General features: G+C 39.1%; 1 protein-coding gene across 1 annotated transcript; it reads left to right on the plus strand.

The window, feature by feature from the left end:
• The first annotated feature begins 3,438 nt into the window (after nucleotides 1-3,438).
• Nucleotides 3,439-4,666, plus strand: LOC128865952 (piggyBac transposable element-derived protein 4-like). The gene is made up of 3 exons (XM_054106398.1): nucleotides 3,439-3,624; nucleotides 3,693-4,493; nucleotides 4,571-4,666. The coding sequence occupies exons 1-3, from the start codon at nucleotides 3,439-3,441 to the stop codon at nucleotides 4,664-4,666; spliced, it is 1,083 nt and encodes a 360-aa protein (XP_053962373.1).
• Nucleotides 4,667-9,805: the final 5,139 nt, after the last annotated feature.

Below are 9,805 nucleotides of genomic sequence, written 5' to 3' on the forward strand. Positions count from 1 at the left end.
AGATCATGGCCGGACAACGCTACAATCAAGAATTTTGGAGATAAATGGCATACTCTTCCTTTGATAAAATGCTTTGAAATACCTGACGTCATTGATCCCGCTCAAATTTATTCAGATAAAAGTCATTCGATCACAAGGAGTGAATTGAGGGCTTTCCTTAAAAAATCTCAACATCCACACATACCATCTAAGAAGGTTTTATCTTCACTCCTTCAAGAACCAGCCAAAATGGCCAAAGTTCCTTCAACGAGTTACTGATTTTGGAATTGATGAGGATCACTTAATAATCGGACTCAAGGCAAAAGAAAGAGAACTTAAAACTGTAGGTCGTTTTTTTGCTCTCATGTCGTGGGAGATAAGGGATTACTTTGTAATGACTGAGTATCTGATAAAGAATCATTTCGTACACTTGTTTAAGGGACTGGCAATGCCAGATGATTTAACAACTGTCATGTCCAAAATGATAGAGAGCTCAGCCGGACAGGGTGGAACTGACTATAATCAAATCACTATAGCAAATCATATAGATTATACCAAATGGAACAACCACCAACGTAAGGAATCAACTGATCCTATATTCAAAGTAATGGGAGAATATCCCAAATTATTAATACGCACACACGAGATATTCGAACAATCGTGGATTTATTATAATAATAGAGGGGACATCATGAGTATCGATCACAATGGTAATTTAGTCAATACGATCTCAACTCGAGTCTGTTGGCAAGGTCAACAAGGGGGTTTAGAGGGATTAAGGCAAAAGGAATGGAGCGTTAACAACTTATTGGTCATCCAAAGAGGGTCTAATTTTGTCAATACCAGAGTAAAAGTATTAGCTCTGGGGGATAACCAGGTTATTTGTACTCAATATAAATTAAGACCGCATAGAACTTACTCAGACCAACAACAACACATACAAGACATTATCTTAAATAATCAGTTACTATTCGATACGAATCACCCAAGGAACATCTAAATTGAGATTGATTATCAATCAAGACGAGACCGTACAAAGCGCAGACTTTTTAGTTTATGGTAAGACATGCGTTTTTAGGGGCAACATCAGGAATTTAGAAACAAAAAGATGGTCTCGTGTAACATGCGTAAGAAATCATCAACTACCTGCTCTAGCAAATACCTTGCCGTTTGTCTCTAGTAATGCCTTAACAGTTGCACATTACTCTCTATCACCTACCAACTCAATTTACCATTATAACTTTATTGGACACCTTGCACGTCAAATAGTTGAGATTCATAATCCAGCTATACGATCAACTCTCTATGGATACCAGCCAACATGGAGAAAATCCGAATTCCAATCTCTGGGATATTTAATTTCTTCTTTATATCTTGATCCTTCATTGGGAGGAGTTTCAGGAATATCATTAAGTAGGTTCCTTGTGCGAGGATTTCCAGATCCTATAACCGAGAGTTTATCATTTTTGAAGTGCGTCCATGATAATACAACAGATGATAAAATAAAGAAAATAATCATTAACATGGGTAATCCCGCAATTGCCTTGAGACGAAATACTGATATAACCAAATTATTAGTAGATCCATTATCATTAAACATACCTCGAGGCTTAGATGCAAACACGATGATTAAAGATGAAATTAAAAAATCACTAACAAGAGGACTGTATAAAATAGGGAACTCCGTTATTAAACGTGCAATAAATCATCAATCTCAATTTGAAGCTTCATTCCTTAATCATTTACAAGAAATTAAGCCTTTATTCCCGCGATTTCTAAGTGAATATAGAGCTGCTACTTACTTCGGAATTACAGATTCTCTAATTGAATTATTTCAAAATTCAAAAACAATCAGGAATCAATTCAAAGATAGTTTAACAATCAAATATGACAAGATCGTGATAGACAGTGAAATCCATAGTCTTAGCAGATTATTGCGATTTAATCGTGGAGCATCTTCAGGAATTCCCATTTGGACATGTTCAGCAACTCAAGCTGATAGACTTCGGGTTCAATCATGGGGTGAAACTGTCCATGGAGCAACTATACCTCACCCTTTGAATAGTTCAATCGAGCAAAATGTGCATATAGTAAATGTGAAGATTGTCACCCATTTTTCCCCAAGATCAATGTTCATCTCAACTTTGATTCCAACGGGAATAGATAACATCTGGGCTGAGCGTGGAACATGCATTCCGTATATGGGATCCTCTACAAACGAGTCAACAAGCATCTTACAGTCATGGGAGAGAGAAACCAAAATGCCGATAATTAAACGAGCTGCTAAATTACGAAATGTAATAGGTTGGTTTGTTGAACCAGGTAGTCATCTAGCAGAATCTATTTTAAATAATGTACAGGCATTAACAGGGGAAGACTGGTCCGGGTCAACAGCAGGCTTTAAACGTACCGGGTCCGCTTTACATCGGTTTAATTGTTCCAGGCAAAGTGGTGGAGGGTACCCAGCTCAAAACCCTACAGCATTGACACGTATGATATCAACAACAAATACACTTTCAGATCTTGGAGATAGGAATTATGACTTCATGTTCCAAAATTGTTGGTTAGTTGGGTTAATGAATGCTTTTATGAGTCATCCAAAACAATTACAACAAGGATATTATCACTCACATATCAAATGTGAAGAGTGTTTAGGAGAGATAGATAATATTTATATAGAATGTCAAACTACATTTATTCCTAGTGATGTCTCAGACATTCTCAAGGAATGGAAACCTGCGTCATCCCCTTGGTCAACGAGAAATCAAATAATTAAAATTCGTGAAGGTCGCTGGGAACGTCTATCTAAATGTGAGCAGTCGTATCATGTCGGTTTGATACAAGGATTTATTTTCGGGGACTCGACTTGGGGGTATCAAACGCCTTCTGAAGATCCTGCGCTCTTCCCCCTTACTTTACAAAATAAGCTTGACCCCATGATGTATATGGAACGAGTTTTACACGGTGTTTTACGTAGTGGAATGGTCAGTGTAATCCATTTACGCACATTACCACGGATCAATGCATACCATTATCATATAATGGGACATGCAAGCTTGACTATCGACCGATTAAGTGCTAATTCCAATTTAACCCTAGAACGGTAACCTGGGGTCTTATACGACCCCAGGCGATTTTAAATCTGGCGCCCCTTCCCTCCCCCTCCGGTTTTCGACAAATGGCCTCAACCATAATTCAATTCAATGCTCGGGAAGCCTCTAGAGCCGGCTGGCACCCTCAGTTGCGTGCTTCCCTTGGAGTGAGAAAGATCTTAAGTGAGCGTGGGGTCGATTAAGACCCCAGGTTACCATTGCCGTTAGACTTGTGTGATTTAACTTTTTTTTTTCTTACAACGAAGGATATTTTTTTGGTGAGTATAGTGTGATTTTTATATGCTTAGTATATATATTATCATATAAATTCTATATTCGCGTTTGCTTCCACTCATAGACGTAAACAATGTCTTCGCGTTACAATTTGAGGTCTCTCGAAGACGTTTCTCGAATAATAACGCAAAGACGAGACGCTGAATATGATGACATCGATAGCGATAATGAAGAAAATTATACGAATGAGGAAAGTAATACCGAGTCGGAGTACGATGCCAGCGAGATAGAGGAAATCGAGGACGATGACCCTGTTGAGGTATGTAAATAATTTTTTTCTGCTCCGATATATTTCGTACGGAAATGTATATGTGTTGATATTTCCAGTCTGTAGAAGATCCAGATGTTCCTCCTCCATCAAAACGCTTGAGATCGGGCTCTGGTTTATCGGCGGAACAGAGCTCAAGTGCGAGCAGTAAACGTGGCCGGAGGAGGAGTATCGTCTCCGGTAAGAACGGGCATAAATGGTTTACCACTCCTCGCGAGCGGGTAACAAACAGAGCACCCTTCGGTTCATTTATCCCTGGCCCTGTTGGGATTGCAAAAGAGGCAAAGACGGCGTATGAGACGTGGAATTTGTTTTTCGATGACGTCATTCTTTCAAAAATCTTGCAGCATACCAACGAGGAAATTCATCGTTACACAGAAGAACGGGAAATCGACTGCACGAAGGATATTCTGTACAAGCCCGTTGACATGATTGAACTGAAAGCTTTTATCGGCTTGATGTACTTTTCTGGTCTCCAAAAAACGAATATGACCTCTTCTGATGATTTGTGGGATACGAAGTACGGCTCCATTTTTTACAAAGCCACAATGTCACAGAAAAGATTTTGCACTATCCTTCGGTTTCTCCGATACGACGATAAAGCTACCCGGCCGACTCGTGTCGTAAATGATAAATTCGCAGCCATACGAGGAATTTGGGAAATCTTCATCGAAAAGTGCAAAACTCTCTACAATCCGGCGTCATATTGCACTATAGACGAACAACTGTTATCCTTTCGTGGGCGCTGCCCTTTCAAGGTCTACAACGGAAGCAAACCCGATAAATATGGGATGAAAATTGTCATGCTGAACGACTCAAGGACATTCTATATGGTGAATGCAATCCCATATGTTGGCAAAGTGAATACCGAAAATGAAGAAAAGGTTCCATCTTATTACATCCGGAAGCTGAGCGAAACATTACTCGGAACAAACAGAAACATCACGTGCGACAATTGGTTTTCGTCGATCGAAATTTTCGACAAGATGCTGGAGCACAACATTACAATGGTTGGGACGCTCAGAAAGAATAAAAAAGAGATACCCCCGGATTTCAAAAAGTCAGGTCAACCAGGATCCTCAAGATTTGCTTTCGACGCAACCAAAGTTTTAGTTTCCTTCACTCCGAAAAAAAATAAAGTGGTTCTTGTCCTCTCAACGTTCCACCGATTGAAGGAAATAAACGAAAGCACTGGCAAGCCGGAGATGATCTGTTTTTACAACATGACCAAAGGTGGCACCGACACTTTCGATCAGTTGTGTCACGAGTACACGACAGCCCGAAAAACCCGGAGATGGCCCATGAGAGTTTTTACCGGGATGCTGGACCAAGCGGGGATAAACGCCATGGTTATTTATAATTTTAACAGCCGAAATGAAGCGATGAATCGGAGGGATTTTTTGAAAAGTTTGATCGAATCGCTCACAGTCCCGCAGTTGAAACGAAGGCTGGAGGTGCCTACAATGCCAAGAAACGTCTTATGGTGCATTGAGAATGTTTTAAAAGAAACCGTGCGTCCTAAGCCCCCGCCAGAAATGGGTAAAAGAGCGAGATGTGCCCTTTGCCCGAGATCGGTCGACAAAAAATATAGCGTCAGATGTCATCGTTGTAAGGCACCCATGTGTGAAAGCCATAGGCACGTTATGTGCGACATTTGTGTATTGCGAGATGCATAAGGAATGTTAAGACAACTTTTTCTTGCATTGTAAAACAAAATAAACGTATTAAAAAAAAAAAATTATACATTTTTTTGAGTAAAATCTATGTTTCGATTTCTTCCAAATTCCCAGACTTCAATTCCCGGAATAAATACACTTTTTCGACAATCGAGTAAAACCAACTGTTCTGTTTAAAAACTGTATATTTTCACTTTATAACGGCGTTTGATTTTTTTTATTTCATCAAAAATTAGCGGAGATATTGCAAATTGAATAAAAAAAGTCATTTTCACGAATTTTTCATGTTTTCTACCCTTTTACTTAATTTTTTACTAACTTTTCGGACTGAAAGCGGAATTGCTATAAGCCAACGCGATTCTACATTGAAAAACGAAAAAAATAAGCCCTGATTGAACTCATTTCGTGAAATTTCACCGGAGATATGAATCTTCGAAAATTGGGGTCGTCGATGACCCCAGGTTACCGTAATAGGGCAAAAAAATTAAGGTTACCGTTCTAGGGTTAATCAATATATGGAGTGCAACCCACTTTGTCAAATTGTTCTCTCAAATTCCTCATCAAATTCCATCAAGTTACCCGATGATTAATTCAGAGGCCGGATTTATGGGTCAGTCATATCTTCAGTCCTTGTTGCAGAATCAAGGAAGTAGTTTTCTAGGTCAACCACACAATAAGTATGAGGAAATAATCTGGATTTTTGCTGATGTTAACAAACCTATGTACATAGAAGAGATTTACTGCATATTACGTACGAACTCATTGAACAAACAAAATAGGGAAAGATTGATTTCTATTCGTCAGATCTCATCTAATATGAGAGATATTTCAACATTTGATGAAAATTGCTTAAATACATTAGGTCCTTTATTGACAAATTTTAGAACAGCTCCTCAGGAAGTTCGTCACGCAATTAAAAGCACCAATGTACAAACATTGGAGAGTATAAATATCAGTGTCCCTGATCTTGCAGCATGGGGGAGGATTAAAGTTCCGCCAATCAAAACCTTAATGGTGGAGTTTGATGCTAATCCTGTAAATTTCTAGTACCCGCTTGAGAAACTGCCGAGATACCAAAATCCTTTAATATCAGGATTACGATTGGCCCAATTAGCGACTGGAAGTTTTTACAAAATTTCTGGAATACTTGACTATTTAAAACTTTAACCAATTGATAGTCTCTGTGGAGGAGATGGATCCGGAGGCATATCATCTCTTTTGTTGAGGAGATATCCAACTATGAGGTTCATTTTCAACAGTTTGTGTAACTATGAGCATGTGATCCTAAAAGGAAATAGTCCAGCTCCGCCATAGGCAATTAACCAGATTATTCCTGATAGTACCAGATGTGTAAACTTGTTAGATTGTTGGTCTAACCCTAACAACTTGGCGGATGGACACTGTTGGAAGTATTTTTTGAGATTAAAATCAGATCATTGTTTAAAAATCAACCTAATGATTTTTGATATGGAAGTGACTGAACTTAATGTTATCCGAAATATTGAAAATAATCTAACAAATTATCTGGAGCAGTTGGTAACAAATGATGTAACGATAATATATAAAACCTACATAACCCATTTATTTAATAAGCTAAATATCCTATCTTGTCTTGGACCAAAATTCGCAAGTGTTAAGGTTTGCACTACTGGGGTAACATCCTCTCAGTCATCTGAGGTTTATATTTGCTTCCAAGGACTCATGGTCGGGAAATCTTATCGTTACAGTTATGTTGATTGGAATAAATTATATCGGGATTTACACAGAATTCCTATCTTCCAGACAGAGAAAAGTGAATTTAACAGAGCACTGCTCTCATGTCGTGGGAGATAAGGGATTACTTCGTAATGACTGAGTATCTGATAAAGAATCATTTCGTACCCTTGTTTAAGGGACTGACAATGGCAGATGACTTAACAACTGTCATGTCCAAAATGATAGAGAGCTCAGCCGGACAGCCTACCGTAAAGTTTGGAAAACTGTCAGTAATGGTTTGACATTGTATATCAACAAAGGGAGTGGGTGAAATCAAAATTTTGGTTAAAATAATGACCTAGGAAGTATATCTTGATATTTTAAAAAACGAATTGACCTCCAGTATTAGAAAATTCGGATTTGTTGACCCGAAAAATTCGAACAAATTTAAATACAAATAATATCAAGATAATGATCCCAAACATATAGTAAATCTTATTTATGCAGGTCCTGGTTACTCTACAACTGCACCAAAGTCCCGACATTAACCCAACCGAAAATTTGTGGGTTTATTTAAAAAGATGAGTAGGAAAAAAATCGTCAACTAATAAAACTGAATTAATAAGATTCATCAGAGAAGAGTGGCGAAAAATACCAATGGAATATGATATTCCGAAAGTAATTAAATCAATGCGAAGTCATCTTCAAGCGGTAATTGATGCCCAAGGGGGACATACAAAATATTAACCCCAAAAGTTTGCATTTTTTGTTGTTTTCATCAGTTACGCAAAGATTGTTTTGACACTGTGGGAACACAGCTGAAAGTGTCGTACGGGAACACACCTATACCTATCCTTTTGGCCACACTGAATTCATTATTCATTTTTATTCATTATTCAATTTAATTCTAACGTCGTTATGCATTCTAAGAAAGAGATCATTCTAGAAGCGTTCTTGCAAACAACAAGACATACAATGTTTAGAGTTCCTTTATAAGTTTAGTTTTATTTTAACTGCCTTGAATTAAACATCACAAATAAAGAGTGTTAATATAAAATAAAAAGCATATGTGGGGGTTTTAGTCCCCCACATAATTGGTGACCCTACGATTTACCAACATGCATTATGGAAAAGGCAAAACCAACATCCACGTGCTGTTATCATCGGAGATTCGGCGCACGTGCCAACAAGTGCACGCAGCCGTGTGCCTTCCAGGAAAACGCCAGTCGCCCTCAGTAGGCACGGCGGATACTGGTGACAAGACAATTCCTCGTCGATGAATCCTATACTACCGTACAACAGGTACGAAATTCCTCGTCGATACCGGCGCGGATATTTCGGTTACCTCACCATCAAGCTCATCTGCCGACCCACTCTCATCTGCTGCAGTCGCAGTTTCAAGCGCATCTGCCGCGCCTGCAGACCCAAGCTCATGTGCCGCAGCCGCAATCTCAAGCTCATCTGTCGCAGCCGCAGTTTCAAGCTCATCTGCCGCACCTGCAGACCCAAGCTCATCTGCCGCAGCCGCAATCTCAAGCTCATCTGCCGCAGCTGCAATCTCAAGCTTATCTGTCGCAGCCGCAGTTTCAAGCTCATCTGCCGCACTCGCAGTCTCAAGCTCATCTGCCGCCCCCGCAGACTCCAGCTCACCTCCAACAAATTTACAGCCATGCTCAAGCCCCTCCGGAATTGCTGGGTAATTCATCCAACCTCACGGCAGCCAAGCATTCCGTCAGACACTGTAATACCAACCACTGGGCCACCGACGCGTTCTCAGCAGATCAGGGAGTTCGCAGCAGCCTTGCGCCTCAACGAGCCTCCCCGTACAACACCAGGTGGAAACCCGCTCCACGGATTAATCATAAGCATTAAACTCAACCTTATTGGTTCCCAGATAAGGCTTTCATTTGGGGGGAGTCGTGTGGGAACACAGCTGAAAGTGTCGTACGGGAACACACCTATACCTATCCTTTTGGCCACACTGAATTCATTATTCATTTTTATTCATTATTCAATTTAATTCTAACGTCGTTATGCGTTCTAAGAAAGAGATCATTCTAGAAGCATTCTTGCAAACAACAAGACATACAATGCTTAGAGTTCCTTTATAAGTTTAGTTTTATTTTAACTGCCTTGAATTAAACATCACAAATAAAGAGTGTTAATATAAAATAAAAAGCATATGTGGGGGTTTTAGTCCCCCACATAATTGGTGACCCCTACGATTTACCAACACGCATCATGGAAAAAGCCACAACACTTTTTAAATAGAGTAAACATCTTTTGTTGTTGTTGTTTTTGTAATGTGTGTGTGTTTATTTAATAACTGTTGGCGCCTAATAGTCGTAGACAAGTACAGTAATGGAATGTGTGTAAGTTAACGCCACCCATATCACACACTACTTACCCAGTATGTAAACAATTAACCATAAGTTAATACCACACACCAATTCCCAATAAGTAAAGAATTAATAGAAGCAGTTATGTACCATTAGCGAAAGTTTCAAATATGTCATTGCCACTTTGCTAATGAAGGAAGCAGCCGTCACCTAACACTTATGGTCCGCTTTCCATAGAATTAAGATACACATAGAATCCTAAGCTTCACACATATTAAGAATTAAGCTAGGGTTATGAATGTAGTAGTAAGTAAATAAGTTATAAATAAGAAAAAATTAATAAAGAGAGGGAGATTATTATTGAAACACCAAGCAAGGTAGTTTAATTTTTAAAAACCTTCCGCGCTTCGTGCAAAAGTTAAGTGGCGATCCTGCCAGGAGACTTTAAAAATCTCCTATGGT

This window comes from Anastrepha ludens, chromosome 6, assembly GCF_028408465.1.
Source record: "Anastrepha ludens isolate Willacy chromosome 6, idAnaLude1.1, whole genome shotgun sequence".
Classification (NCBI taxonomy): domain Eukaryota; kingdom Metazoa; phylum Arthropoda; class Insecta; order Diptera; family Tephritidae; genus Anastrepha; species Anastrepha ludens.